General features: G+C 41.8%; 1 protein-coding gene across 2 annotated transcripts; it reads left to right on the top strand.

The window, feature by feature from the left end:
* Window positions 1-7,398: 7,398 nt before the first annotated feature.
* On the top strand, window positions 7,399-12,187 carry TSPAN6 (tetraspanin 6). 2 transcript variants are annotated; one of them, XM_055393692.2, is made up of 8 exons: window positions 7,399-7,655; window positions 8,548-8,589; window positions 9,000-9,074; window positions 9,594-9,692; window positions 9,946-10,080; window positions 10,357-10,440; window positions 11,173-11,278; window positions 11,965-12,187. In XM_055393692.2, the coding sequence occupies exons 1-7, from the start codon at window positions 7,569-7,571 to the stop codon at window positions 11,239-11,241; spliced, it is 591 nt and encodes a 196-aa protein (XP_055249667.1). In that variant the 5' UTR covers window positions 7,399-7,568; the 3' UTR covers window positions 11,242-11,278; window positions 11,965-12,187. The 2 variants fall into 2 exon arrangements, with proteins under 2 accessions (XP_055249667.1, XP_055249666.1); XM_055393691.2 differs by having other exon boundaries at window positions 7,405-7,655; window positions 8,548-8,736.
* Window positions 12,188-12,405: the final 218 nt, after the last annotated feature.

The raw sequence follows: 12,405 nt of genomic DNA, 5'->3' as shown, positions 1-12,405 counted from the left end.
TCTGGCCTCAAGCCCATGAGTATAGTAATGACTAACAGGCTGGCTAAAGGGCCTCCAGAGATGTGGCGCAGTGAAGATCACTTTTTTTTTTTTTAATGACATCAGGATTGAATGAAAAGGAATTCCACAAACTCTTAGGAGAGGGGAGGAGTGGAGCCGATTTTGAAATTCCCTGGAGATTTCCCCTGTAATTCTTTAGTACTCACCATCCCTGAGTTGCCCTGCCATCCATATGCACAGGGTCAGACCCACTTTGAAATTCTCTCTGATGACCTAATTCCAGTGGACTTCAGTTTCTGATAAGATTATGTTGTTGACAAAATATACCATGTGCTTCCAGCCTTCTGGATCAAACTGATTTCCTGTAATATGAGCAGAGAGAAAGCATACTTACAGACGCTTTAGGGGGAGGTTGTTTAAGTGAATTGAAATGATCTCTCTGTGCACAGCAAGGTTAGAGCCATTGCTAAGCTGTTTCTCACAGATCTCTGATGCAGTGCCGTGCTTCTCCTCACCAAGCAAGCTTTCTTCATTTTAGTGCCTGATAATGAAACTGGGTGGAGAAGGCAATGGCACCCCACTCCAGTGCTCTTGCCTGGAGAATCCCATGGACGGAGGAGCCTGGTAGGCTGCAGTCCATGGGGTCAAGGAGAGTTGGACATGACTGGGCAACTTCACTTTCACTTTTCACTTTTATGTATTGGAGAAGGAAATGACAACCCACTCCAGTGTTCTTGCCTGGAGAATCCCAGGGACGGGGGAGCCTGGTGGGATGCTGTCTATGGGGTCACACAGAGTCAGACACGACTGAAACGACTTAGCAGCAATGAAACTGGGACATGGGACATATCTGCTCCTGATACTTTCCCTCCTCTCAGAGTTGCATTTCCAACTTTGAAAATGCAGTGGTCCTGGAAGAAATTGTTTTAGATGCTGTAGAAAGAATTTATTCCTTGTGTATATAAGCAAATTGGTAATCCCTTCTCAGTTATGAAGGGAAAAATTGTACTTACAATAATATAAAGTTCAGTAGCAAGCCTGTTTCATTTTTCCTCCACTGATCATGACTACATACAGAGTGTTTACAGTGTGATCATGGTATAAAGTAGCTAAAGACATGGTCTTGGCCTCATTCATTCAATAAATTTACCAAGCATTTACTGTGTTAAAGATGGAGGACAAAATTCCTGACATCCTAATCCATAATTAATTCAACAAATATTTGTTGAGCATCTATTATGTAGCACACACTGTTCGAGGTGCTCGAGAGATACCCTTTCCCTTATGGATTGGAGGAAACAGACATTTAATAAAAGTGTTAATTACAATTTTGTGTATTGAGCTGACCAATCTTCATTGGGCTTCCACTGTAAGCTAAGAACCAAGGGACAGTGATGAGTAAAAATTGTGTGATTCTTGATCTTATGAAGCTTACTCTGCAGTTCCCACAGGGTTTGTGTTTATTAGGGGAGAGAAGGAGGACAAAATTAGAAAATTGTACAAGACCCTATAAATTTCCCAAAGCTATGGACTACACTGTGAGGACTCTGTGGGAAGACATGAGCCGTGGTCTGCTCTCAGGCAAGGGAAATGACGTAAACAAGAGCTCATTGTTATGTCACAGCGGGGGATGGGCTAACTGGTATGAGGGTTCAGAGGAGCGGTAGGAAATAAAGTTGAGTAAATACTGTAGGGCCCTTGAAATTGTGGGCCCTTGAAGTCAGATATAGGCATTTGCGTTAAACTTATGTGTTAGAAAATAGTGAATCTATTAAATAAATGTGTGTGTGACAGAGAGCGTGTGAGAAAGAGCCAGAAAGAGGGATTGAGAGAGAGGAGAGCGAGCGCATGAGTGAGCAGAGGAATACATTCTACCAGGATTGTTTTCTTTCTAAAAATTCCTTCACTGACTCCCTTGTGGCAAAGAATATAGTCGCAGCTCTTAGCAGGACACACCGTACCCAACACAAGCAAATCCCGCTATGTCCTCAGCCTGGTTTAAGCGTGCACTCCATGGCTCCTCATTCTGGACACACTAAACTTGCTCTTCCTTTCACACTGTGGTGGCTTGGCACAGATATGCTTACTCCACTTTGTAACCCTTTCCCTTCTTTCCTGGCCTGTTGAGACTGTATCCAATTTTACTGTTGAGAAGCTTCCCTCAGCCCATCCCAACCAGAGCCGTTTACTTCACCTTCCTTTTCTATCATGTCACTTTGCACATGTCTCATGTCTCAATTATAGGATTTATCACACTTATTGCCACTTATTGATCTATGATAACCTCTGTTCCCTACTCTAACTAGTCTGTTCAACTCAGACTCATCTCTGTCCCCTACTAGCCTGTGAGTGGGATCATGGCTTAGTCTTCTTCATTCCCCCAGCACCAAACACAGAGCCCGGAACATGCTAAGATGAAGATGCTGCATAGGGCTTGTGTCCCACTCAGGGCTGGAAGGAGCAGGGCAGAGGGGTGGCAGTGAGAGATTAAAGAAGAAAATGAAGAAGAAAATTATGGAAATCATAGGGAGATCAAAGTAAGGGGATAAGTGAGACAAGAGGGGCAGCATTCCTGTGAAGCACTGGGATGGGTAATACGAAGACCTTACAACAAACGGGTGGGGTTAATTTTAAAAACCAACATTTCTTCAGCACTACTATGTGTGGGTAACACTATATTAGACACCGTGGGGATATAAAGTTAAATAAAACTCTTTCCTATGATTTGGTTGGGAAGACAAGACAAAGACAGAGACTGGCACCATTCATACATACAAGTATGCATTTTTTTAAAGTTCTTAAAGTTCAGTATCAAACCTTTTAATAAGAAGCACCTCAGAGTCAAACAGATATTGTTTTAAGAAATATTAGATAAGGAAACTGACTAGTTGAAATCTCAGCAAAGCTCAACAAGCCTATATTTGAAATCATTCTCTTAAAAAGTGGACTAAGACAAATTGACATGTAAATGTAAATTTTAATACCATTTAGGAGTTTTTCTCATTTCCATTTGTCCCAAATTGTATATTATGAGTCTTTTTGAAAAAGGCAAGATAAGGGCTGGAAAAGGAAGAAAGGATTCATAGAGAATTTGAAAGGAGTAGATGGGAAAAGGGTGAATTAAAAAGACAATTTCAGAGGAGGAATACTGAGAATACACAAAAGACAAGAGGAATAAAAAAAGATATTCCTATTTAGGAAGCTAGTTCTTAAAAGTATACCTATGAATTATCTGTTGAAATTATGATGTTTCCGTTCCATTCCGTTGTTCAGTCGTGTCCGACTCTTTGCGACCCTGTGGACTGTAGCCTACCAGGCTTCTCCATCCATGGGATTCTCCAGGCAAGAATACTGGAGTGGGTTACCGTTTCCTTCTCCAGGGGATCAATTATCTGTTTAAATGATGTTTATCTGATGACTATAATGTAAAACATGAGACTTTAATAAGTAGAAGGTGCTTTTAAATTTTACAATAGGTGCTTAGCCAAAGGTAATTGGAGGGATTCTATAAAAGGTATTAGAAAATGAAAATAAGATAATTATGTGAATGAGAGTAAGATGCATTCTGTGCAAAATATTGGGTGTCTTTTTACTGGTTCCTAAGAAAAGCAGCGGGCTTCCCTTGTGGCTCAGCTGGTAAAGAATCCACCCACAATGCGGGAGACCTGGGTTCGATCCCAGATTGGGAGGATCCCCTGGCAAAGGGAAAGGTTACCCATTCTCTGGCCTAGAGAATTCCCTGGACTAGAGAAGCTCATGGGGTCACAAAGAGTCAGACACGACTGAGTGAAGTAGTGTCCCAAGACGTTATCTAACAGCTCAAGTTAATTTTTCCGTTTTATGTCAGTGTGATACTGGGATGGCTTAGACATTTAGTTTTTGATTTCATTTAATTAATCAAATCCTGAGTGACTACTAAGTGGTTAGCCTCGGAGGCCAGCTATGACCAATGAGCTGAACAGGGATTGGCTGAGCACCAAATGACCTCATCAATTGAGCATTGTGTCCTAGGGTCCTGGAGAGTATAAAAGTGGGTGCAGGAGCCCAGCCAAACTGGCTCTTCAAGTAGTTTCTGAACATGTAGACAACTAGATGTAAGACAGGTAAGTAGAGAAGAAGTAGATACTGAAAGCAGGTACTCTAGTAATTGACTAAGGGTATGAGTTAATTTGAATGATCAGAGTATAAGGACTGATGTTAAAGAAAGAGGTATGTGTGTTGGTAGGGCTGGAGAGTTGGGGGAGGTTGTTCTCACTGGGTTGGGTTTGAGCTGAACCTTAAGTTTTGGGGCAGGTATTTTGAGTTTAGAGATTGGGAGGTAGGGAACAGATGGTATTTATTGGGGAGATAATCTTACTGGCTTATTACGGAACAGAAAATTCACTTTGGAAAAGCTATAGGAAATAAGTTGATGTGCTGGAGGCAGCATCATTTAAATGTTAAAGAAAAACACTTTAATCTTAAAGGTTACAGGAAGTTAACAGAGAAGGGACCAAATCTATACTAAATGTTGAATGTAAAACAAGCAGTAACAATATTTAAGGAAAGTATCTTCGTTTTTCCCCCTACATTTTCAACATCAAACGTGTTTTTGTGATCAGAAAAGAGGGAGAAATTAAGAGGTTGAACCAAAAAAGCTATTGAACTCCCTTTACCACTCTGGGATGGGCAGGGTTACCTCCTAGGTGGTTGGGCTAACTGAGTGAAGGCAAAAGTAAAATTCAACAAAACCGGAAAGTACAAGGCAGAAATGGGGAAACCATTGAGGTTCTTGTGCTTCAGGGACTCCAAAGAGCCCTTGTTTGTGGTTAAATGTACAATAGCAGCCATATCTCATCACAGAGTGGGCTCTGTTTCTGATGAGAGACATGGAAGCTGCCAGGGTTTAGTTCTAGGGAAGTTACTTAGCCTCTTTGAACCTGTCTCCTCATCTGTAAAACATGAGCAATGGTAGTCGCGACCTCACAATAAGGACTTTTGTGATGTAAGGATGAGGTAACACTTGTTGGTTGCTTAGCAACGGTGGTTGGTACATAGTCAATGCTCAGTACAGCATTTATTATTAATACTTTCAGGAATAAATTTATCTCCTAACCTAGAGCCTTACTTCTTAGATTGCCTAGATAGGATTAGATGCCAGTTTTGACCCAGACCTAGGCCTAAACTTGAACTAAACTGAACTTCTGGGCTTGGTGGCATGGCAATGGTGGGAGTGGGGTTAGCAGGGTGGGAGGCGCTGTTCAAGGTGTTGTGGCCATAGGAATATGAAATTCCATGTCAGGGTTTGGTTTAATTTGGCACTGACTGTTATTCAAACAAAGCGGTGTTGTGAGCAGCAGAGGAAGGGAGGGGAGGAAAATCAACACATTCTTGGAAATAAGATGCGGCTTTTGCTTTGCTATTTTGTTTTTTCTTCGGCCACAGAAATATTTATTTGCTCGCAGGCTCAGTGAAAATCCCTTTCAGGACATGGTGCAAACCTAAGCTTCAGAGGAAACTTCATTTAAGATGACAAGAATTTAGCAAGACTTCCCTTGATACTTGTTTGTTTTAATGTGAGAACCCCTCAGACGTGTGCTCTTTAGTTTAGGGAGACCGCTTTGCATATACTGAGAGCCCCTTCATTTCCTGTGGCTGTGGCACATATGGTGTTTTAAAAGTTGATGTCTGCCTTATTTCCTGATGACCTTAGTGTTTACAAAGAGTACAGATGTATCATTTACCCGTTCTCTCCATGTATTTATGTGTTAGGCTTTTCATGCTTTAGCATAAAGCATGGCAGTGCAATAATTCTCCAACAGTTGCTCTCTTGGACCTCAGACATCTGGCATGATGCTATAGGAGCTGGTCCTAGGTCAATATTTGAAGCACAAGGAAGCTCTGTGTGACCAAGTTAATGGAACTTTCCTGTTTTCTGGTTCTGTGGTATGTGTTTAAAGCAAGATTTAGAGCAAAAAAATTTAGGCAGTCACACCTCTTCTTCGCCAATGCTGAGCTTACTGCCTCAGCAATACAATGAATGCCCATCTGTGATGTTAAGCTTGTGTCACTGATGATGTCATTGGTTGGTTAGGAAACTGATCCTGTCTTCTAATCGCATCCCCCTAGAAACCACCCCACCCCCACCCCCGGCCCCGGCACCACACACACTCTTGACAGTCTCTTCCCTCAAAGAGCTTAAACTTTTGTTAAGAAACTGGGCCTTAATAGATTAAAAAAAAAATTCCTACCTATCCTGAGGTCTCTAGTATTTAGGAGATTGTGAAGAGGGCTGTTGTGCGTGTGTGTTTTAAAATTCCACTTTACCCTAGAGTTTGACTCAGGTCTGCCTGTGGACATAAGGGACAGGAAACTTTCTGGTAATTCATTCCCATCCTGGAAGCAGTTTAAGTCCTTAGGAACAAATGGTCTCAAGTTCTAGGAAGATCTAAGCAACTGGTAGAATTTCTTTGGGATGAGTAGGCACCAAATACCATATACAGCTTATATAATAGAGGAGAGGATTGAAAAGTACAGTTATCTCTAGTTTTGTCTTTGCTGTTAGTTGTGTGACCCATGATTTCAGCCTCTTTATGATCAGCTGTTCTTGATCTGAAAATCCAGAGGGCTGGAAACAGTGCCTTTCAGTTTTAACATTTAAAAGAGAGTCACATTTACCGGGTATTCTCTGTAGCGCCTTCCCTTTTGAAAGTTTGTAGCTAATAGCTGAACTTACATTTCAGGATTAATTAAAGCACTTTTCCTCGATCTCCAGTAATTTAAATGATAAGGAGGGAGAGGGATAAAGGCAAGAATTTTTGGCAAATTCTTGTAGAGAAATTCTAAAATTCATTACCTTTCCTATCTACCTTTGGAATTCTTTCAATAAGTGGTTATTTATTATTCTTGTGTCCCTTCCCAACCTCCTAAAACAGTGTTCAAAAATCGAAAAACACACAAGGGACAAAAAAAAAAAAAAAATCAGCGTAATTCCACCACTCAGGTAAATTGCACTTTTCCTTTCGGTTTTTGTCTAAAAACCTGTGACTGGATGGATCGCTCTGCGAACTGCTTTTGTTTCTCTTTGGAAATATACGTCCGTGTCTTGAGAGTATTTTGCTACATAACAAGATACTCTTAGGTTACTTTTAACCTCTTGCCATCCTTTTGTTTTTCCCTTTTAGGGCATTAGAGGCCAGCGAGGCCGTATCTCAGAGCGCCGCTGGCGCTGCTGGTGTTAGAAACAGTATGATGCAGTTATAAGGGCATGGAGAGGGCTGCGGGGCGGGAAAGATTCCATAAGCGAAAAAACGAAGCAACCTCCACTCGGAAGATGTAAGAAATTTCCGGCACTAGAACCTTTTGTATAGCGTTTTCGGCAACCTTCGGCAGAGGGCGCTCGGAAATTGTCGTCACTTTCCGGACAGCCTCCCGGACTTTACCCTCTAGAATACTGTCCAGTGTTTCCGGCTCTTCTCAGTTGCGGGCGCTCGTAACTTTTCGGCAGTTTCCGGGAAGACTCGGGGCTCCGCGCCTCGCCAGCTCTGTTCCGACCGCCTGGCGCAGCGGGGCAGGGTCTCGGGCTAGTCATGGCGTCCCCTTCTCGGAGGCTGCAGACCAAACCGGTCATCACTTGTTTCAAGAGCGTCCTGTTGATCTACACATTCATCTTCTGGGTGAGAGACGGAGACTCCGGGGACGGGAGGGGATCCCGGGCTGGAGTCGGGGAGGGGGGTGTGTGACCCCGAGCGGAGGGAGCTCGGATCCGAGGTGGGGAGGGAGGCGCGAGTAGGGCTGGGTCGGCGGTCGCTGCGGGGACCTCGGCGCTGGGGCTCCACCTCGGGTTCGGGCGTCTCGCCCGCTCGGGTCGGGGTCTCGGGCGACGGCAGCCGAGAGGCTGAACCGGGACCAGACGTGCCTAGCGTTCGAATTCGACGCGGGGCGCCTGGAATGGAGTGACCCCCCCGCCCCCGAAGCAAGCAGAGAGTGTCCCCTGAGAAGCAAGGCTTGCCCGGGCCCGGTGAGGGCTCGCTTGCATAATAGTCTCTTTCTTTTCACTGCTTCATAAGAGGGGAGTATTTCACAGGTAAGTATGATAATGGCTCCACTCCCGCCAGTCTATCCTTTAGGCTTGCTTTGTGTACCATTCCTTTGTACGCTGTGCGCATCTGTTTCTGGAACGCTTAGAAACACTCCCTCTCCCCCCACCTGCGGGAAGGTTTTCTTCCTAAGGCGGGAGTAAAAGGGTTAAGGAAGTTTTGACCCCTAGGGCAAAAAAACAGATCAAGTTTAAGAATTTTGTCCAGATGCCTAGCTGCCCCCCTGGTTTTGTCCTGGCTACAGCGACACAGCGTGTGGGTTTATCAAGACCTGTTCTTGTCTGCAGCTCCCCTTCCTAACCCTCTGTACAGTCCCCCTTGTCTGCCATATCCCAGCCACAGTTCTGTGGCCAGAGAGTGCTACGTCAATTCTCACACCTATTGTTTCTTAAACATCTAGTGGTTTGTGGTTTGACGATGCTGCTGTATACAGTGTGTAACTCTCTCTATTCTCTGATTTCCCACATAGATCACTGGTGTTATCCTTCTTGCTGTTGGCATTTGGGGCAAGGTGAGCCTAGAGAATTATTTTTCCCTTTTAAATGAGAAGGCCACCAATGTCCCCTTTGTGCTCATTGGCACTGGCACTGTCATTATTCTTTTGGGCACCTTTGGCTGTTTTGCCACCTGCCGAGCTTCTGCATGGATGCTGAAACTGGTGAGTCCTTGTTTTCTTAAAATTGGTTGTTGGTTTTTGAAAAGGCTTATATGTTGTAGGCTTTGTTTCTTGGAACTGGGCATGGCCCCTTTCTGATTTTTCCTCTTCCTTATGAGAACTTAGCAAGTAACAGTATAGCTGCCAATTCACACTTCGTTGTGTTTTCCCTGCCCTTTTCAGTAACAATGTGCTGAACATTGACTCCCTTTGCAGCTGTGATGTATCTTATTTATGCTGACTTGGACTTTCTTTTTATCCCACAGTATGCAATGTTTCTGACTCTCATTTTTTTGGTTGAACTGGTCGCTGCTATCGTAGGATTTGTTTTCAGACATGAGGTAAGCTTGCCTTTGGGAACCTGAATATGTGAAAATTTATCCTCTAAGAGATAAAACTGGATAAATTTAAGTAATAGAATTAAAATACAGCTTTCACTAGTTCAAAAGCACAAAACTGATAACACAAAATTGATACCTTCTCCACTCGTCAAAACTTTAAAATCAAATTAGAAATTGGAATTCCACTCGGTTAAATCTGGGGTTAGGAAATCATTCAGTGAGTACTGAGGCCTCATCAAGGAGAGTGTTTAACAAAGTGGCAGTGAGGGTGGGAGATACAGCAGTACAAAGCTGCCACTTGAATAAATATAGTTTCCCATTGTACTTTGAACTTCTCATAGTTATCATTGTTTACTGGAATGTTTTGCTTAGGAGTCCCCTTAGCAAAACCATATTGCTTAGAAGACAGAATTGGACCATAGATGTTAATTATATGTTGCTGCAATTTCTTATTTGACCTGGAGATCAAAAGAACATTCTAGAATCTTTGTTTACAAGTCTTGTGTTTCTTTGCTGTAGATTAAGAACAGCTTTAAGAATAATTATGAGAAAGCTTTAAAGCAATATAACGCTACGGGAGATTATAGAAGTGATGCAGTAGACAAGATCCAAAGCACGGTGAGTGGTCATAGCTGGTGGTTTCTCAAGAGGGAAACACATTCCCTATTCCCTCAGAGAAGATGATAGGGCCCTGCCTATCAGATGTTGTCTACTCGCACTATAGCAGTGAAAGTCAGACCAGTTATCTCATGAATTTTAATGCTAATGTCATAGGATAGAGATCACTGAGTATAATCTTAGATGCTGGTGTAATTGTTTGACTACATAGTTGAAATATGAACTCTAAATGCTTTTGTTGGATTTTTTTCAGTTGCATTGTTGTGGTGTCACCAACTATAGAGATTGGAAGGATACTAATTATTACTCAGAAAAAGGATTTCCTGAAAGCTGCTGTAAACTTGAAGATTGTTCTCCTCAGAGGGATGCAAATAAAGTAAACAATGAAGTAAGGAGTAAAAAAAGAATTTAATTTTCACTCACAGTACACATAATCTGCAATAGCGCAGAAAACTGAAGCTGAGAAAATTTGTGACTTGTGATTAAGTGGTACTTAAATGCATAATCCAAAAAGTGAATCTCTTGTCCCTCAAAGCAGATAGGATTTGTTATGAAAGAATAAATTTTAATAAAAGAACAAAGATCATCTTTTGTAGAGATGTGTGATCAAAGTATTATTGCTTGGACTGTACTTACTTTTTTTTTTAAATTTCTCTTCCATTAGGGTTGTTTTATAATGGTGATGACCATTATAGAATCAGAAATGGGAGTTGTTGCCGGAATTTCTTTTGGAGTCGCTTGCTTCCAGGTAAGTCCGTGTAGTTAGGAAATGTTTCATTCATCATTCTTATAGGTGTAGGCTACAAGATTTCTACTTTGAAGGCTTTGAGTTTTTGCCTCTGGGCCCTGTATAGCAAGGACATTTTTTAGAGAAGTCACGTTTTCACAAAACTCAGTCGATCATCTCAGTTAAAGACATAGTAGTTTTGCCCTTTCCATTCCAGTTTTCGGTTGTCTTGGATCCTGTTTTACCATGCTGTTTTCCACAACTCCAGAGTTCTGTGAGACCTGCCCTCTTAGGTCTTTCTGAATCTGTACTCTCTAATAAAATAGCCACCTTTCAAAAGTTATAACTATGAAATTAAAATTTTAGCTTCTCAGGCTCCCATTTGAAGTGCTTGAAAACCACATGTGGCTAGTGGCCACCATGCTGGACAGCATTTTCATTATCACAGTACTGCCCCACAGATGGAGATTTTACTTGATGAGATGTTTATTCTAAGCCATATCCTTTTTGTTCTGATAACAGAGGAAGAATAAGAAAAGTTTCCTCAGACTTAAAAATTTTCCAGAGTGATTTATGCCAGGCATGGCTGTGAAATTCCAGATCACAGTTGTAGTTAAGACATCACGTATAAATTTATTATAGAAAAAACTTAAGGAAATAAGTAGCAAATTGGAAGTGAAAGGACCTGTATCTTGAGGTCTTTAAGCTTTGTGTGTATGTGTATGTTTAGTTTTGCTTATATTTTATTTCCAGCTGGTTGGAATCTTTCTAGCCTACTGCCTCTCTCGTGCCATTACAAATAACCAGTATGAGATAGTGTAACCAACATAACACGGGCCTATTACTCTTCAGTTTTAAGGTATGTTCATTTTGATCCTCAGCACTGTCAGTGTATACTCCAGCCTATACATGTGATGGATGGGACTGAGTTTGCAAAGAAGATCATGTCCAGCAGTGCATTCAAATATTATCAGTATTGTGTTAGCAGCGGGACATGATTCAAGTGACTTGACACAGCACAGCCATGCATAAGCACTAGTCTCGCAAAAAAATCATGGCCATAAAAGGACAGATGGGCCTCTCTGGGTTTACCTACATGTCAGCCTAAAGATCCTTAGTGGCCCCTTTTCTAACAGATTTGGACCTAATGAAGAGAAATGAAGAATCCTAATAGTGACCTTACTTGTAAGGGTCCCTGGCAAGTACACTCTGGCTCTTGATCAATGCCGGCATTTTCCCCTGGTCTTTTACCCAATTCTCATTTACTGCAGTCTTCTGGTGGACTATTACTAGAGCCATGAACTCATCTAGCTTAACTAGATTTTGGAGAAACATATGTTTCAATAACTTCAGAATTTGAATGATAAAACGTGAGAACTATAGCTAGCTGGATTAATCCCTAGGGTTCCCTTCGCATTTGATTTGAGCCACTCACTGGGAACACGTGGAGATCTTCATTAGCAGAGTAGATTAAAATGTATGCAAATGAATACAGATATTGAAGTTTGGGTTACAAGAAAATTAACTATTTTTCCTTTAATTTAGGATATTAACATCCCTATCCCCAAACTTTTGAATTACAAGATCACCTGGCTGGAAGACCTACATTTGTTACAGATAGATTGAAAAACTACATCAATAGTCTTATTCGATCATGACAGTTGTTACGTTCGAAGTCCACCTTTTGTCCCATTCATGTTACATCATTGAAATCCCCATATCACTCTGAAACACTGGAAGAGCTTAATAAATTGTAAACAAAGCAAAACTGTTCCTCTTGACTTTTTTGTCTTGGTATGGGGCTTTTGAAAGACAGTTTGCTGTTCATGTGGTAAGATCGAAAACTGACCCTTCCAAACTTGCCCTTTTCCCAGCCAGAGTTATCTGGTGTGATTGTATAGTTTGCTTCAAGAAATTAAAATGTTTTCATTAGTCACACTGTGTAATTTAATTCCAGCCAGTAGTTGGATAACACCCATCAACAGA

The sequence above is a fragment of the Moschus berezovskii genome, chromosome X, assembly GCF_049115385.1.
Source record: "Moschus berezovskii isolate FMDL1 chromosome X, NW_MosBer_1.0, whole genome shotgun sequence".
NCBI lineage: Eukaryota > Metazoa > Chordata > Mammalia > Artiodactyla > Moschidae > Moschus > Moschus berezovskii.
Note: the sequence above shows the minus strand (reverse complement) of the source record. Positions and strands in the feature narration are given on the sequence as shown.

Coding starts and splice junctions, on each gene's coding strand:
- TSPAN6 (XM_055393691.2), top strand. CDS start 7,569: ATGGCGTCCCCTTCTCGGAGGCTGCAGACCAAACCGGTCATCACTTGT. Junction 7,656..8,547: donor TCTACACATTCATCTTCTGG/GTGAGAGACGGA, acceptor TTTCCCACATAG/ATCACTGGTGTTATCCTTCT. Junction 10,081..10,356: donor CAAATAAAGTAAACAATGAA/GTAAGGAGTAAA, acceptor CTCTTCCATTAG/GGTTGTTTTATAATGGTGAT.